At 40.4% G+C, this 19111-nt stretch overlaps 1 protein-coding gene across 2 annotated transcripts in view; it reads left to right on the forward strand.

The window, feature by feature from the left end:
* Positions 1–19111, forward strand: part of glra4a (glycine receptor, alpha 4a) — a 47938-nt gene that overhangs the window by 23616 nt on the left and 5211 nt on the right. The window contains exons 2-9 of one of the 2 annotated variants that reach the window (XM_085373399.1): positions 2109–2233; positions 3121–3188; positions 4347–4570; positions 9492–9574; positions 13872–14009; positions 14260–14474; positions 15790–15939; positions 18142–18252. In XM_085373399.1, the coding sequence (XP_085229525.1) occupies positions 2109–2233; positions 3121–3188; positions 4347–4570; positions 9492–9574; positions 13872–14009; positions 14260–14474; positions 15790–15939; positions 18142–18252 (1114 nt within the window). The remainder of the gene's footprint in view (positions 1–2108; positions 2234–3120; positions 3189–4346; positions 4571–9491; positions 9575–13871; positions 14010–14259; positions 14475–15789; positions 15940–18141; positions 18253–19111) is intronic. The other variant, XM_085373406.1, reaches the window with a different exon arrangement.

Consider the following 19111-nt stretch of genomic DNA (forward strand, 5'->3'; position numbering starts at 1 on the left):
TGGAGTGAGGGGAGTTATGGGACCAGTGAGAGTCGAGCTTTCACAAAAGACTGATATGTGCACGTCTCTATGATGAAAGCAAAAGAAGGGCTCCAGTGATAAGGCTTGTATGTTCATGGGCATGTTGTTTTGGTTGTCAGTGAATCCATCTAACCTCACTATGTATGCAAGGCAACAAGCTCGCTTTACTTGTGGTACAGACACTGGTAAAATCAATGAGCACAGTAACAGTAAAACTAGAGTTACAGAGGTATAGATGAGCTGTCAGATTAGTTGCACTGTACCAGAAGTACTGTGGGCAAGCACAACACAATATTCAGTCTAAAAAGTTTAAAAAATATATACAAAGCTTGCTAGTAAAACTATCACAGAAGTGATAATCAAATTGTAAGTGTTGGTCTTTGAATAACAACAGCAAGTTGAGTACATTTGAATGAATTCATTAAAAAATAAAGCTGAAGATGCTTGCTTGGAAAAATGGTGAACACTGCTTAACCGTTAAGTCCACTTTTTAAGCACTCGGACTTTCTAACATTCACACACAAAGTCACACTCCGATAGATGCATCGATCACAGACCTTCCAATTGGTAGGCAATACGCTTTAGTATCGGAGCCATAGTCACAGGTTTTGGAACAACAAGGAGTTCTTCTTTCAGTAACTAAATCTACACACAGTGATACATAAACATGTCTGTCTTGTCACAGTAATAGATGGCAGAGCTAGATTATACGTTTAGCTCAAATCAGCGTCCTTATTTAAATCAAAGTGGACTGATGACAAAAAGCTTTTCCATTAAAGAAGCACCAGAAGTGAATGTTTGCCCCATTAATGACTCTGATCATCTAAAACTGAATGAGAGGATGTAAAATTAAAGCAGTTCAAAGAACAAAACAAACGTGATGCATTCTTTTACCCCTACACACACTGCAACAGGAATAAGAGGAAGTGACTGTAGTAATTACCGTGCAGGCTATTTTCAGGTACAGTTGGTGTCCATCAGAACTGAGAATTACAGAGGCAAAATGTCACCATATGGAAATGAATATATCAGTCTGCGAAGGAATTTCAATTTTTAAAAAAATCTGTTGAGTAATATAAAATAAGTAATGGCACAAGTGTATAAATTGAGTCACAAATTGGACTTCTTGCATGCAGTAAACGCTAAACTGGCGTTTCCTAATTCCTAATTAAATTCCTAATTGTAGTCTGTGCTATTGCAAATAATGCATATCTTAGGACCAACTCGGCTTCACACATGTTTAAAAAATATTGTCCCCAAAGTCACCCTGTAAACTATAAACTGCCCATGCAGTTTTTGTGACTCTAAAGCAAAGAGCATAAGATTGGTAAATCAGACTGGTTCCAGACTTAATCAGGAAAACACAGGGTATCAGCAATACTGTGCCTTCCCAGGGACTGAACCTGCCATCTGTACGTAGCTTTAGATCTTGACAGAATCATGAACTGTTAACAGTTGTATCAAATTCATGGGGTGCAATATGCTGCGCTGCAGCCAGAGCCAAACAGAAGTCAAATCCAATGTGTCCTGTTCTTTGTGTGTTCCTTAAGATATCCCTCTTTGTTACCCTTCTTCTTTTTCCTTTCACTCCAGGCTGTTGGTTATTCTTGTCAGTGGCTGCCCGAGCCTTACTGGAGCTCGTATCAACTCCTTCCTCTCCCCAGTGTGACATTCATAGCATTACAATTGAGCCATCAATCTGTCAAGCTTTACCCCTGCTAAGCCGCAAGCAGTGGGAGGCACAGAGGAGGGACAAGTTTACCTCTGCTTCTGTTTTGCTTCTCAGTAGTTAGGGTCTAACAACTTCAATAAGTCTTAGTCATGATGGGAAATAGATAAGCTTTTAGTTGCCAGCTGAGGCAAGCCATTCAGTTATCATTTTTCACCCTCATTTCGCATCTACTGCTGTGTTTTGTGCTGATGACTGACTTGCTGGCTTCATTTATTTTTTTTCTTTGCCCACAACCCCCACTGCTACCTCTCAGACATGAATGCACTCCTTCACTACCGTTTTTCATATCCTCTCTCTTCTCTTTCTCTTTGTATTTGTTGCTCCCGTCTTTGCCTCTCCTCCTGGGTAATGTCAGACTGAGCTCCTGTAAGGAGGAGATAAAGCACCCCAGCAGACAAGAGCTTTCACCTTCTGACTTCCTGGACAAACTCATGGGGAAAACATCAGGATATGATGCACGGATCAGACCCAACTTCAAAGGTACAGCGTACGCCATGGCAGACCGTCGCAGTAGCCCTCAAGAAAATCCTAGAGAAAGTACAAGCATTAGAAAACAAAGCAAACAGTAGTGAGTCTGTGCTGTGAAAGCTAAACAACTCGCCAAGCTCATGTGCATTTGCCGTGTATGTGTCTTCACCAAAACTGTAGGAAAATTCTAACATTTAAAGCTGTTCGTATGCTTTATGCTATGAGATACCCAACCGCTGTAATTTTGTCTCAGTACGACATTACTTCCAAAAACCAAAATTCTGTTACATACAAAATATATGTGCAAAACTGCTACCTGGATTTTCTAGAGAAGAAACAGTTTGAACCACCCACAAGTCACCAGGAGAGGATATGGGTAGATGGTGTGCATACAAAGCACCTGAGAGTAAGGTTCTCATGTGTGTCCTCCACACATTGAACACAGCTCCACAGTGTCAGGGTTTAAGCAACAAAATATTTTTCTTAATGTTGTACCTCTGTGGTGTACTTGTTAGTGGAGTGTGTGACTCTATAAAACATCCTCCCTGAGTTATGTAATGTAGACAGGCCTGAGCACTATTTTGTTTTCTCAGACGCCTGACTATATTTGTTCCTCCTGTCATTATCTTTGTGCCCAGACTTTTACATGAAGCTTTTAAGCTGTCGTTGCACTGACAGTGAGAGGAATAGCAGGAACTCCAACTTCAGAACTGGAATTAGCATTGCATGCATTGCAATAACATTTTTAAGTCACAGTCACTGTAAGCAGATGAAAAGTAGTGGTACAATGGATACATTTTCTATAGCCTCAGAAGGTGCAAAGACAAATATTCACAGTGGTGCTTTTTCATAAATCGCAGGGACAAGTGTGCATCTATGTTCTTATCTCTTTTCCCCAGGTCCGCCTGTGAACGTCACCTGTAATATTTTTATCAACAGCTTTGGTTCAATCACAGAAACGACCATGGTAAGAAGAGCATGTACAAATATTACACATTTCTTAAAAATGTAAGTTTTGCTTTTTCTTCGTAGCCCAGAAAATTAAATATTGTAAATACTCTTTGACATGATTATAGCAGCAGATTATGGTACAGTTGTATCTCTCTGCATGATTAATAATAAAAAATACTTTTCATTTTCCTTTTCTAACTTATTGGTTTCTAATCCTTTAAGTGCTGAAGCAATTTCTGTTTCCTGGAGCATAACAGTGCAACCTTCAGAGACCATTGGGGTCACTGACATGCTGATAATGAACTGTCCACTCTGCAATTAAAATGAAAAATTGAGAAAATGAAAGAAAAGGGAGAAGGGTGAAAGGACAGGAAAAATGGCTCCCCTTACGTCTGCATTAACACTACAGTAAAGCAGTGAAGTGTTTAAGGGTATCCGGGGGACTTCCAAAGCTCCAAAGCTACAGTCAGGTTAACCCAGAAAACATTAATATTTTAACTGCAGGACTTTTCTTATTTTTTTTAAATAAATAAAAGAAAAAACCTTAATAACTGCAATTGGCCACAGAGAAATTATGAATTAATTGTACTGATTAGATTTCTAATTTAATTACTTATGTCTTCTGGCTGCAGGCCAGGCTGTGTTTGGTGTATTTCCTTAGCCTGGCCTTCATTATCAGCTCTCAGCGCAGTCTTTTCTTTTCTTTTTTTACTAAACCTGACAAATATAATGCAGCAAACAAAGATGAATTATCTGCAGTGACCTTAGCGCTTGCTCTTTCTTGTTAGGTGTGATATGAATATTTTTCAGATTTTCCATTTATTTGCTCAGTCTCCAGGGTTTTCACACATTTCACATTTCTCAAATGAAAGGATGTTCATTAAAGTGTGTTATTCTCATCATGAGGAAATATAAAGTAGAAAAATTATATAGCTCGAATTAATGTTGTATAAAGTCGTACTCCATCCCAAGAGAATAACTTTCATGATATTTCTGTCTGGCTTTGAGAAGTTTAGCTTCAATTCAAAATAAGAACGGACAAACAGTGACCCGTATCAGACTGGTCCCAGAACTTCTCAAACTACAGCAGAACAATCCACTTCTGAGTTTTCCATCTAACTGCAACCTCCACTGATGGTATATTTTCCATTAACTACCCTGCGTTCTTCCACAGGACTACAGGCTCAATGTATTTCTACGGCAAAAATGGAATGACCCTCGTCTGGCATACAGCGAATACCCCGATGACTCCCTTGATCTGGATCCATCCATGTTGGACTCTATCTGGAAACCTGATTTATTCTTCGCAAACGAGAAAGGAGCCAATTTCCATGAGGTCACTACTGATAACAAGCTGCTACGGATTTTCCAAGATGGCAGCGTTCTTTACAGTATCAGGTAACTAAAGATTATATTTCTAGAACAGCAGGACCACTGGTACTGGGTTATCTAGTTATATGTTTAGAAAACACTTCAATTTATTTTTTAACAACATGAATTTATTGAATTTCAGTCTCTAGTAGGTTTGGATTTGTGAGTGAGAGTCTGACCTGTAGAATTTTTTTTGCCCATTTCTAACCATAAACCCCCTAAAGAGGGAATTATTCATGTGTGAAGTCCATTTAATTCTATTCAGTTTGAGCTTGAGACTTTCTATTTTACTTCAGATTTTGTTCTGTCCTCTTTAGGCTTTATATACAACATTACTGTACATACAATATTTTCCAAACCAAATTCAGAAAGTGTTGAAATGCTGTGTAAAATGTAAATGAAAAGAAAATGTATTGATTTGCAAATCTCATAAACCCATATTTTATTCACAATAAAGAACATGGTAAACATATCAAATGTTTAAAGTGAGAAAATGTACTATTTAAAGAAAAGTGTAGCTCATTTTAAATTTTTTGGCAGCAGCACATCTCAGAGGTGAGACAGGGTCATGTCATGCAGATTCTTGGACTCTTTTTCTTGATATTATGTGCTGTAGATGATTAGATATTTGCAGCCTTCACAATTTTACGCAGAGAAACATTATTCTGAAATTGTAGAGAATTTGTAGACTCAGTTTTTTGCAGATTGGTGGACTGAAACTGTTTCTTAGATTCAGTTCAAACACTGAATAGGTTTTCTTTGCGCTGCTGTGACAAAGATCTGGGATTATGAGTTTGGAAAATTGTTGTATTTTCTTTTGGTTTACATTTTAAACAGCGTCTTTTTTTCTTTTTTTTAATCGAGGCATTAAACTCAAACTATGTATATGCATCAGTAGGGCTGTTCGATATAACGATATATATCGGATGACGATATAAAAATGTCTATAGTTTCATTTTACGCTATCGTTTGTTTCGTGGTGTCGCAAAATAAACTGTTTATGGCAATATTTTTTTCATGGTTTCGATGCTCACTGTAGTGGCTTTATTAATTTCTTAAACTTCTCTCTTTCTCTTATATTTAATATAACCACACTACAGACGGACAAGCGCTTGTTTTTATGTGTTGTCGTTAGCAACAACGACGGTAACACCATCGCGTGTCCGCTTGTTTATGTTCCACATAAACCTTTCACAATAAAGTTCAAGATCCTGTTGAGACTTTTCAAAATAAACTGAATCACATAAAAGAGTATGCAGAGTATTTACAGATGAGAAGTAAAAAAGAGTCGCCAGGTGCTAAAAAATAAACCTTAGACTCAAAGGTCAGAACAGGCTTCTCCCCGCAGCACGCCGTGTAATAAATACTCACAAAGAAAATGGCGGCCGTTACAACTTATGTCTAAAAATGTATCGTTTCATGCATCGGTTAAAACACTCGACTCCAGCTACACGACGCCCAGCTGAGAACACTTCCCGCAAGTCGAGCTGCCCGAGATTCACGGAATTTATAGAAAATGTTACATTTTTGTGATTTATATCGTTATCGGATGATGGAATTCTTATATCGGGATATGAGATTTTGGTCATATCGCACAGCCCTATGCATCAGCAAATCGTTACTCAACTTGGGCACTCCATTTCTGCTAAATTCAGTGAAGATGCCCCCCCCCCCCCCCAAAAAAAAAAAAAAATTGCTCCCCAGTCTGGTGCTAGCAGAGAAATGGAAAATAAATCCCACTCAAACATGACTTCTTAACTAAAATATAGCAGATTGCTGAAATGCCAGTTACTCATCTTACTGCATCTTTCCACCCAACCAGTGCATGTCTATGCGCACTGGAGGTCACCAAACTATTAATAGGGTGCAAACATGTCAAGTGGCAAGTGTGTGACGGAGTCTTTGATGCGATTTTGTTTAATGACGCTCTGCGCCAGATGGGAAATTTGCAGCCGACTTAATAAACGATTGCACGGGAGGAGTAGATGTAGTTTTACTCCGTGCTCGTGTGTCCAGAGTTCCCATTTTAAAGCTTTAAACATGTTTGTAATTAAAACGCTGATAAAATGTACACAATAGAAAACAATTTAATCACAAAAGTCTGTTCGCGTTAAGTTATGTTGTGCAGTGATATTTATGTTTATATGTTTTGTTGTTGATTTTCCCTTGTATGGACCTATACAAGGCTGCGTCCTACAACGTGTGCAGCGCGCAGCGCGGTCCGAAAGGCAAAGCGGAGCTACGGGGAAAAACTAGAGTCACAGCTACGACAGTGCGACTCTAGGAGCCTGTGGAAAGGACTGCGGACTATAACGGACTATAAACGACCAGCTTCTTCAATGATGAATGCAGATGCTTCACTGGCTGATGAGCTGAACACGTTTTATGCTCGCTTCGACGCCGCAGCAATTAAAACAACAAACGGCTGTGCGCGCTCGGAGTGCACCAGTGAAGAAAATGCATTCGTCATCACAGAGCATGCTGTGAGGAACACCTTCAGGAGGGTGAACACCAGGAAGGCAGCAGGACCAGATGCAATCCCTGGCCGGGTCCTTAGAGCCTGCGCTGATCAACTAGCACCGGTGTTCACGGAGATCTTCAACCTCTCCCTGGCCCAAGCTGTGGTTCCCACGTGCTTCAAACGGTCCATTATTGTCCCTGTTCCAAAGAAACAACAGCCCGCTTGCCACAATGACTACCGTCCAGTAGCACTGACTTCAATTGTGATGAAGTGTTTTGAAAGACTGATGAGAGATCACATCACTTCTTCACTTCCTCCCACCATCGACTCACTTCAGTTTGCTTACCGGACTAATCGTTCCACAGACGATGCCATATCTCACCTGCTCCACACATCCCTGAGTCACCTGGACACTGGCAGAGGGAATTATGTTAGGATGCTGTTCGTGGACTACAGTTCAGCATTCAACACAATAATTCCCTCTAAGCTTTTCACCAAGTTGACGGATCTTGGACTCAGCTCATCACTGTGTCAGTGGATCCTCAACTTCCTCACAGACAGACCCCAATCAGTGAGGGTAGGAAAACAAGTCTCCCCCTCCATCTCACTCAGCACTGGAGTGCCTCAGGGCTGTGTTTTAAGCCCCCTGCTGTACTCACTGTACACTTATGACTGTGTAGCCACATCCGACACCACCTCCATTGTCAAGTTTGCTGACGACACTGCTGTTGTGGGCCTGATCTCCGACAACATCGAGACGGCCTACCTGGAGGAGATTAGGAACCTGGAGACCTGGTGCCAGGAGAATAACCTCCTCCTAAACATCAGCAAGACTAAGGAGCTGATCGTGGACTTCACTACAAAGCAGGCGAGGAATTACAAACCCCTCATCATCAGTGGCACGCCAGTGGAGAGAGTGGACAGTTTCCGATACCTGGGTGTCCACATCACTCAGGACCTGTCATGGTCCTGTCACATCAACACCCTGGTTAAGAAAGCCCGTCAGCGTCTCTTCTTCCTCAGAAGACTTAGAGACTTCCATCTGCCACTGAAGGTGCTCAAGAACTTCTACTCCTGCACCATCGAGAGCGTCCTGACGTCAAACATCTGCACCTGGTTTGGGAACAGCACCAAGCAGGACAGACGAGATCTGCAAAGGGTGGTGCGCTCGGCAGAACGCATCATTCAATCAGAGCTCCCTGACCTGCTGTCCATCTACACCAAGCGGTGCAAGTCCAAAGCTAGGAAGATTATGATGGACCTCTCCCATCCCAACAATGGACTCTTCTCACTGTTGAGGTCTGGGAAGCGCTTCCGCTCCCTTAAGGCCAAAACAGAGAGAATGAGGAGGAGCTTCTTCCCCCAGGCTATTCGGGGCCTGAACCAGGTGTAGGACTGGACTCTCCCACACGTCACCACACGCACCACCACACATTTCCTATAATCCTATAATTCCTATAATTTATAATCCTTATCTTTATAATCTCTTCTGCTATTTGCACATTCTTTACTGTAAATTCCTAAATTAATTTGTAAATTTTTGTAGTAAATTGTAAATATTGTAAAACTTTTCTTCTGTCATTTAATGGTCGGGCATTGTACAGCTACAAGCATTTCACCCCCATGTCATACTGTGTATGGCTGTGTGTGTGTGACAAATAAAATTTGAATTTGAATTTGAATCATGAAATTACTATTTTACTGAGAAGAAAAACTTCTTTAGGAAGAGGGAGAGGCATAAACATTGACATCATCCATTGAAAACAGACTCACAGTATTGCAAATACAGATAATCACCTCCTCATTCCACTGATTTACTGCATCTCTTAGGTTTGCTTGCAAACTATGTTCGGTAATTATGCATCAAACATCTTTGTTCCCTCTAAGTGCATGACACAATTTAGGCAGCGAGTCAACCAGTGGAGTATTTGTAGTTTGTTCTTCTGCTGGTGAAAAAGATATTGTCATCATAACACAGTTGCAAATGGGTGTCTGAGTGTATATTGCTGCCGGCTCTTGTCTCGCCTCTGGGCAATGCATTACAGCAGGTAATTACAGAGCTTTCCTCCAGACAGACTCCCAAATAGCTCTCTCTCTCTTCTCTAAGAATCCTTGAAGGCTTAATGCATCAAAACAACAAATAAAAGTCGGGATGCCTGCACCAATTACTTCTCTATTACTGTGGTGAGTGAGTGAGTGAGTGAGCGATCAAATGGCAGACAAATCCAAGCTGTTTTCCAATCTACTCTTTTTGAAAAAAAGATCCCTGTTTATTATTTTTATTTATTCGATTACTTTTTATTGAACATTTTCATACAGACTCATAAATTGCAAAACAAAGCAGCCGACGCTGATAAAGCCACTTTTTAAAAATGTTGTAATCGATCGTTTCTTCTTATGCTTCGTGTCTTTTCCTCGAGCTCTGTCGTGCCCTCTGACATCTTCTACGTCCTATTTCTCTTTTCCAATCTGTTTTTTCTATCTCAGGCTGACTCTTACCCTGTCTTGCCCTATGGATTTGAAGAATTTCCCAATGGACATTCAGACCTGTACCATGCAGCTTGAAAGCTGTGAGTTTTCATTTCCTCCTCTTCCTTTTGTTTCACTTCTCTTTTATCCTCCTTTGGTTTCTTATTTTCTGCATTTTGCCCTTTTCTACATTTGCCTTGCTGTATGCCAAACCTACAGGTTTGTGTGAGCATGACGTTTTGTAATTGCTTCATATGTTTGTCCATGTTTCTAATCGATATTGCTAATATGATTGTTACTCAAGCTGGTGTTGACCATTGTCCGTACTATTTCACAGAAGGAGCAATTGTCCACATATTGCTTAACAGCAGTAACGGACATTAAATATTTATTAAACTATGACTGCAAAGGTGAAACTGTAAGCGCTCTACCAGCTTGATTGAGAAAGATGCTAATGTGCAAGCATATGTGTGCGAAATAGGTTCCTCAAGCTGGGTGCAGTCTTGCAGTCAAGGATCCAATTGTACTTAATCCATCCACAATCTGATATTGCCGTGTTGTTCCTATATCACCATAATTAATATTGCTTCCTGGACACTGTTACAACTGACCGGTCATGTTGCTGTGATGTCATAGCTTTGTACTTTCTAGAAGTTTATCTTAAGGGTTTTCAAATAGCAAAACATCTAACAGTGCAAAAGGGTCTATATTAACCCAAACCATAACCAGCATTTGTAGAATTAGTATAAGAACCACTGTCTCGTGGGTAAAAATCCTGTGACAGTGATCAAAAGTCACGCTATGTTGTATAGACCGATGTTTGCTTTTTTTTGTCCTGTAGATTAGGATGTGGGGAACTTTACACTATCAGGTAAAGCTTTTCTATGAAATACAATTGCTTTTACCGAAAACAGCCTCATTCTTGTTCCCGTTTTAAGAGCAAACATGCCATTTCAAAACCTTTTAAGCTGTGGAAGTTAGGCAACTATAGAGGCAGATGTTGACTGACATTACGTCAACAACAGTAGTATTTTTATCCACTTGGTGAAGCTAACTATATTAGTCAGTTACTGAAAATTGGTGCTGCTACTGATAGCAGCTGTCATTTTATACCACAAGGTGTCAATTAAGTTGGTTTGGGCATCTAGTTAGGATCCCTCCTAGGCATCTTTTTTTTTTTGGGAGGGGGGGGGGATTTTTCTGCTTACATCTGCTGAGTGAAGACCCCTGTGTAAGGCCTGAAACTCAAAGGAGTATATCGTATCTGGCCTGGGAATATCTGAGGATCCCCCGGGAGGAACTGAAAACTTTGCTGGGCAAAGGGACGAGTGGAAAACCCCAGCTATGTTGCTGCTGCAATCTCAGAGAAGGGAAAAATAAAATGAACTTTTCCCCCCTTGAATCATTCACATTTTCTTACATGAAACATGGCAGAATTGTCAGGTTCTTACACTTTGTTTCTGTCTTTAGTCTGACACTGTCTCCACTCCTGAACATTTCAGTGGGAGAGAGGATTTGATTTTCCCCTAATCACTCTTTAGAGACTAACCTCTTTGTCTGAAGCTATCACAATTTTAGGTTGACACTGAAGTGCAGTCGTGCAAACATATTGGTTTTGCAGAGCAGACCAAAGCAAAATCAAACTGCGATGTTACCCCTTGTATAGAATGCATACCATCTATGTAAAATACTCTCGAGGGGATCATGTCAATTTCAGCAGCACAAATGCAAAACAGACTGATTCCTCATTTGCACAGCTTGACAACTGCTTGGCATCAGCATTGATGCCGCCAGTGACACTGGCTAATCTTTAGTCCTGTTTTTTGGTGCTCATTGGACTCAATGTTTGACAGAGAAGCTACTTTTTCACGTCACAGTGCCAGACAAATCAGTCAGCTCAGTGGAGTGGACAGTTTCAAAGGTTTGGACCAAGGCACCACATTTTCTCCGCATTTATTAAAACCAGAGAGTTTGGAAAAAACGTAGAAAACATATTTGAAACCTATTAAAATGTTATGCACTGATAAAACCGAGTAGGAAGAGTATTCTCCTCTCTCAGACTTCCTTTGCCTTTAGCAGAGATAGTATCTGCCCTCATGAAACCAATTTCCAGGATATAAATAATAAAACTTTAATTTTGTGTCCCTTTTATTATATGTGACCCACCCTCTGTGCCTAGTGTGACCCAGTTTCCCTTCACAGGGACAAAAGAATTCAACTTTGGCAAAGGGTGAAATAGACAGAGCCTTCCAAAGATTCAGCTTTTATCCAAATAAGTTTAGTTTAAAGTTTTAACCGCTATCTGGATTTGTACCTGACTCGGTAATAATCAAGAAGCAGAGGGACAAGCTGAGTTTTTTTTTTTTAATCTAATAAAATATAAAGACATTTCACCCTTCAGAAGTGCAAGAAGAGGAGACGCTCGGGTAAACAGATGTGTGCCTGATGTGGCAGTGTCTGTCTATATGTGCGTGCGTGTATGTGTGTTAGTTCTGGGGGTTACTGTATCACATCACACTGCCATTAGAGGAGAGGTAATCATTTATGATTAAAGGCCTACTGAGGATGCTGCTAGTGTACACCACCCAAGGGTGCGATCACCTTGGCTTGAGCTTAATGTTAAGAGGACATTATGGGTTTTGCTGTCACTACTAGAGCTCTCGCAACACCATCTGCTCAGCATGAGAGCGTGAGAGAGGAGAATAATGGGGGAGGAGTTTATCTTCTGAGGTTTAGAGAGCCAAGGCCACGGGCTTATACAGATATATAAACAGAGCCAACCATAGGATTCTGCCTTATTCTGACACTTCAAAGCCTCATATATGCAGCTTATACTAGTTTGCTTTGCCACGAGCCATTAATGTTCAGTAACCCCAAATCTACTTGGAAGTTAGTCTATTAGTGAAAGCCAAGACTAAAACAGGAAGTGTGAAGCATAACTGTAACTTTCATTAGGTGAAAGACTTTATAACATGAAAAAAGAGATGGCATGTGACTAATGCTCATTACTCTACCTTGCTGAGATATTCCAGACATGCTGGCTCATGAATTCCATTTTTATTGCACCTTGAAAGCTGTGTCGGTTGCGTTTTGACGTCTGTTGGCTCCGTCTGGCAGAGGAACAGTAAGTAGCAGGATGTCTGAATGACAGTGACTTCTCCTTGTGAACGACAGAAGCGTGTTTTAGTGGTGGTGTTTTTCAGACTGGTGGTGTGGGATTGGATGTAACATCGTGAATAATTGATGTCTTTTGTAATTCAGGCCCTAAAGGGTCCCAGTAGACATCAGTATTATTTAGATGTGCGAGGAACTCCTTGCTGTTGTTGCATGCAGCATGCATTTTTAATACACCTGTAATCACGCAGCTGTGAGGAGTGTAACCCTTTTAAAAAATGATGCAAATCAACATGTGAATGTATTTGTGTTTCAAGAAAAACAGTTGTTGACTTATCCCAAGTGTTTACATCTAAGTGCTTCTCTAAACTGCGTGGCAGTCGTATTCTATGTTGTAGTTTGTGCGTTAATGGTGTGTTGGCACCAGTTTCTCAGAGTTTCTCAGGCAGATATGCTCCTCGTGTCGCCTCCTTAGTCTGTAACCTTCAAACAACCACAACAACACAACTGTTGCTGTGCAGTATGATGTGACCTTTACTGTGACAAACAGGATGGCAGAGGGTAGCTGGTAGCTGGACAGATGGGGAGAGGAGCATTACATCACCACAGCCTTGCAAGTTTCATTCTGCCTCTCTCAAAGTCTCATTAGCCAAGGTTTCTAATGCTTTCTCATGCACGGATTTTAGACCGTGGTAGCACGATCCCCTTGAAAAATTGGGTTAAGGAGGAGGAATAACGGCAGTGATAGCAAGAATATTCAATAGCTGCTGAAGCAGGTTATCTGAGTTAAACAACACACAGACTTTTTTTTGTAAACTTCTGCACTTCTCGTCTCCGAACGACTAAATAATGTGCAGCCTTGTTTTTCACTACATCTTGTATTTTGTGAAGAGTGCTATCCATAACTCTGTAAAGTGCTGTTGTACTGGTGCAGTTTGGCAGATAGTCAGTGGTAACTTGGTATTTTTGTTATAGTTTTATGGAACTTTGTCTCTTTTTAGGTATTGCATGTTCAATACTGAGTGTGTGAAGTGACGTACATTAGCAGCTGCATGCATTTTTTTCAAAATATGCAGTAGTGTAGGAAAATGCATGATGTGAAAATAGTGGGGTATATATCAGCTAAATGCTTCAAATATCAGGGAGGGTGCAAGGGAAAAACACAGAAACAAGGAGGGATTTGTTTAGAACGAGTAGAAGAGACTAAGTTGTAATTGGAAGAGCACGTTTCTCACCATTTGTGTCTGTTCTCTCCTTTTTGTGCCCCTTGGTTTCCTTTCACAGTTGGTTACACGATGAATGACTTAATCTTTGAGTGGCTGTCTGAGTACCCCGTTCAGGTGGCCGATGATCTCACCCTCCCTCAGTTTGTGCTAAAAGAAGAGAAGGATTTGGGCTACTGCACTAAGCACTACAACACAGGTGCAATAAGTGTAACCACCAAGTTACCCATGTTATAAGACTTTTTTTGCATGTCGCAGTAAGCCACATCTTATTCCAGTACACCCTGCATAATTCTGATTGCATGAAGTCTAGTAGCCTTCAAGAAAAATGTCATTTTAAAAGACAAACTTGTTTCTTACTGTATTTATATTTCAGGTCATGACACAAAAACATGAAAAACAAGTAAAGCAAAACAGGCAGTCTTTTGTCTTATGCCATCTTTCTGCAGGTCAGTTCACCTGCATTGAGGTGAAGTTCCACCTGGAACGTCAGATGGGTTACTACTTAATCCAGATGTACATCCCTTCCCTTCTCATTGTTATCCTCTCATGGGTCTCTTTCTGGATAAACATGGATGCTGCACCAGCCAGAGTTGGTCTGGGCATCACCACAGTACTTACAATGACCACACAGAGCTCCGGCTCAAGAGCCTCTTTGCCCAAGGTGAGTCCTACACTACCATTTAGAAACCTACAGCCCTGGAAAATTGTTCAAATTCAGGTGAAGTTTAAAATAAACATCAGTCTGCTGGATTTAGCATGTTGCTTTTAAAATTAGAAGATCTGAGATGGAATAAATCACATCTAAAATGTCAGCAGAGTGCAAAGAAGTAACTTTTCTGCCACAGGACCTGAAATATTATCCTCGGAAACAAATGAACAGATTTTGAAACTAATAATATTCCCAGATTTGTCCAAAAACTTAAAGTATGAGAAGAAATAGGATTACATAACGCTATCAGCTCCAGAAAAAGGTCATTGACCAAGTGAAACATATGTAATAAATGGCATTGTGAACTGAGTGTGAAAATTGTACTCTTCTGACATTTTCAGACATAAAAGTAATGCAGGATTTACAAAAACCATTAACTTTGCTGATATTACCTGACAAGACAAATCAAATGTTTCATGAGATAGCAGCAGAGAATCAATGTCTGTAAAAGACGTTTTACGTGTAATTGGTTCTGTATGAGTATAGATTTAATGCGAAGACCTTGTGACTATCACAAGAAAAGCATCAGACACACTATGTCAGCCATTTCAGATCTATACACAACCTTAATCGGCACTTATCTATTTGATGACTGCAGTTTGTCCCAGATTTGAGCTGAATGAAACTGTGCATGTACTGAATTCCTGAGACACTTCAGTGAGAGTTTGACAGAAATCAGAATTTGTCGCATCCTGTTATTACTCCTACAAAGTTGTACTGGCTGTGCCCACCAAAGTGAAGTCAATGGAAATGAAAAAAAATCTTTATTTTGTCTTTATGTGGTAAATGGACTGACATCTATACCGCACATTTTTAGTCTTTTGACTATTCAAGCCACATTTACCTATTCACAATAACATTACAGCAGCTTATTCTGTGACGACCCGCTCCACCTCCTGAGCCACAGGGAGTCATTTAAAAGAAACTGTTTGTCAATCCCTCTCTGTTTTTCCTTGCTTCTCTGTATGTATCTGTAACAGTCAGTTAAATGCTGCTCAGTTGAGTGAGTGCCTGCTCGGTTGGTGCTGCTGATGTGGTGTGACATATCTTCTCTCATGAATGACACGGCCAGGGGACTCCCCAAGCCTTAGCTGTGACCTGCCTCATGGCTATGTGTCAACAGCCCACAACCCACTGACTCATTTGAATTCTAGGCCATCCCAAAGATGTATGTCATTATAGCCCAGAGCCTGTGAACAACCCACGAAATTATCCATCAGCCTTATTGATTGGCTATTGATTACACTGTGACCTTGTCCTTTTCCAGGTGTCTTATGTGAAGGCCATTGACATCTGGATGGCAGTGTGCCTTTTGTTTGTGTTTGCTGCCCTTCTGGAGTATGCAGCAGTTAACTTCGTCTCAAGGCAACACAAGGAGTTCATCAGGCTGAGGAAAAAGCAGCGGCAGCAGAGAATAGTAAGTGTAAATGATGCAAACACACACTGCTACCAGAAAGAAAAACATACACACTTGTATTCAGTGTCACAATCTAGTACAGGGGTGTCAAACTCAAACACACAGTGGGCCAAAATTCAAAACTGGAACAAAGTCGCGGGCTAACGTAAATATTTATTGAAATATATTTGTTCCTCCAGATATGAGAATGAATCTTTTCTTATGGACTCAAACACGTTTTGCTGAAAAACTGAATATGGAACAAGCAAAGCTTAATACTAAACAATATATATATATATTAGCTGTGTAATACCAGTAGGCCAGCTCTGATAGTAATTTGTTATGGCTTTGCGGGCCAAATGTAATTAGGCTGCGGGCCAAATTTGGCCCGCGGGCCAGAGTTTGACACCTATGATCTAGTAGATTCTGAAAAGCATGGATGAAGAAAGAAGACTCTCGAGTCCTCGTCATCCTATTTAGCAATGAATTTTGCCTCTTGTTGTTGTGCGATGCTGTAGATCCAGGAGCTGGCTGTCACATTAAATAAGGAAGATCCAGTCTCTTCAGTTCAGCTCGTGAGCAGTGACCTGTTAGAAGATCTTGTGATCTTTTACCTCTGACACTACTTTTGATGCAAAGCAACAGGCTTCTTACCAACCTTGTGGCACTGAATTACTCTAAATTTGACTGTTATGACAGATATGAAAAGGCTATACCGATTAGTGTTGCCATCCAGTAACTACTGCAATTTCACAGAAATTCAGGTTCTTTCTTCGTCCTTGCTCTATTTTTTCATCAAATTTTGTGAAACTGGTCTCGGTAGTTTTTGAGTAATTTTACTGAGCACAGCTAAGAGTTGACTTTTACCAACAATGTACAATATAAGAATATCATCTATTTTTTTTTAACACTAAAACAAACCTATTCCAACAGGTAGACATGTAAATGACCTATGGGCACTTTCCAATAAGCCAACCAGCCTGCAGGTACACTCTAAATGTCAGTGAAACACTGAACTCCATGTATTCATAATTTTCTATCACACAATAAAGTTTGCAGCTATAGTTGGTAAGTTGCTATTAAAGGGGCACAAGCATGTTCACATTGTATGTGCAGAAGATAAATAGGCATAACTCCCATTATTAGGCTGTCCATTTGAATTAAAAGGGTAAAACTGTGATAGAGCATCTTAGCAACAACTTAGCAGTTTGGTTTGTTCTTATTAATAGTTTCTTATTTACCTGGAACGCTTGACTTTGTGTTTATTAATAGTGATCAGTCTAAAAGTTGCAACACCAACCCTCTGGAAAGTACGCCTCAGTAAGTGGTATCTTTTGGTTTTTGGTCCTGGCATATTCTTTCATCCAAAAATATATCTCCTAAACTGAATCCATATCCTGAATAGCAGTTGTTAGAGACAAGTAAGTTGACAAATAAAAGTCTTTAAAGAGTGGTAAGACAGAGATGTTTGTCTCAAGAGAAACAAACAGGACATTTTGAAAATCCCATTAAACACCTCCAAGTCTAGGCAGCCTCCTAGACCTGTGGCAGTGTTCCCTGTAAATGCAGGAGAGTCCAGCAGATTTGCAGGACAGCTTGCTTCCTGCACAGCAGAGAGAAAAGAGGAGAGATGGAGAATAATGGTCTGTAGAGAAAAGGACTTCCCCTGTTCACATCAGTTGGACAATTGCTCCCACAGAGGAGTTGGAGGGCACAAACTATACATCTGAGGGATATTGACGCCCGGCCCTGTAGTTGTAGCAGAGAGATGTTGCGAGTCTAAGGCAAACAAATCCCAGACTGACTGAGGCTTAATCAATGAGAGGCGAGATTTCAACCAGCTACTGTATACTGTGCATACCCACAGCGATCAAATGTGTAAAAATAAATACATGGATTTGTACTTCCATTTATAGTCTTTACAAAAATAACTTGAACCGGCTCCCTGAGGATTCTTTTTTTGTCTTCAAAGCCGTTTCTTTTCACTAACATCTACACTCACAGTATGTCTTTAATTAAAAGCTAAGAACATCTACTTGAGTTTGTTATTTGGACCTAAAGTTTGTGTATATAATATGAACATGATTTTTTTAAATGTATCTCTAATACTCAAAACAAATCAAAAATATAAGGTAAATGCCTTCAAATCAAATTTTTTAATCATAAAAAATGAAATGGTCAGTAACTGCTATCTCTGTTTGTCTACCATCCTTTCCAATGGAGGTATCTGCTAGTCAGCCTGGGAGCGTTGAGTCGTTGCGAAAAGCCAGTGACATCCCTGGTAACAACTCAACCTACAGGAGTCTCAATCAGCACTGCAGCGCTTGCGCCAGGGTAAAAGGAGTAAAAAATCTAACCCTGTGTCAACCCTGACCTTCCCAACCCTATTTTTGTCCATGCAAATCAAATCAAATCAAATCAAATCACTTTTATTGTCACATCACATGTGCAGGCACACTGGCACAGCACATGCGAGTGAAATTCTTGTGTGCGAGCCCCACAAGCAACAGAGATGTGCAAACACAACAACACAAACGAGCAAAATACAAGAATGGCCAACCTGAAACTAATAAATATATGTACAATGCATCCACTTTTTCAAATTGTTTAGAGCAACTTTCACCTTAAACGTGAATTCCTGACCTCTTTTCCTGAATTAAACCCAACTTGTGCTGATCTCATCTTGTTTCTATAGTCATGTCCCTTTGACCTTTAGCTGTGGAAATCTTTGCACTTTGCCCTTTATTCTTCCCCGGTGTGTAACCTGTTTTCAGGCTCCAGGTATTCTTTCCTTGTCGAAGGAGAAGCCATGCTGTTGTATTATATGTGGAATGTGGTTTAATAATGTCTTGCTGAACAAACTTCAACTACTTTCTGGATAAATATATCATCTGGGTGGTAGTACATCTTCTCTAAAACTTGAAATGTGTCATTCAATATGATTCCGCATTAATAGTGCCTTCACAGAGGAGGAAGCTATTAGATATGGACCCCAGTACAGTAACAGATGTAAACTTTTGAATTGTGTATTGATAACAAGCTGAAACCACGGCTTCATGATGTCCAGAGAATATTCGACTTTATTTGTCAGACCACAATGCAGTTATTCACTTTGCCTCATTTCAGTTTTGATTGAGCTTGGTCTGGTCTTGGTCAGGTGGTGGTCTGTCTGGGGCTAAAGCAACAGGTGCCG

The sequence above is a fragment of the Diplotaxodon limnothrissa genome, linkage group LG2 (assembly GCF_057381915.1).
Source record: "Diplotaxodon limnothrissa isolate DT_005_m linkage group LG2, D_limnothrissa_male_GT1.1, whole genome shotgun sequence".
Taxonomy (NCBI): Eukaryota; Metazoa; Chordata; class Actinopteri; order Cichliformes; family Cichlidae; genus Diplotaxodon; species Diplotaxodon limnothrissa.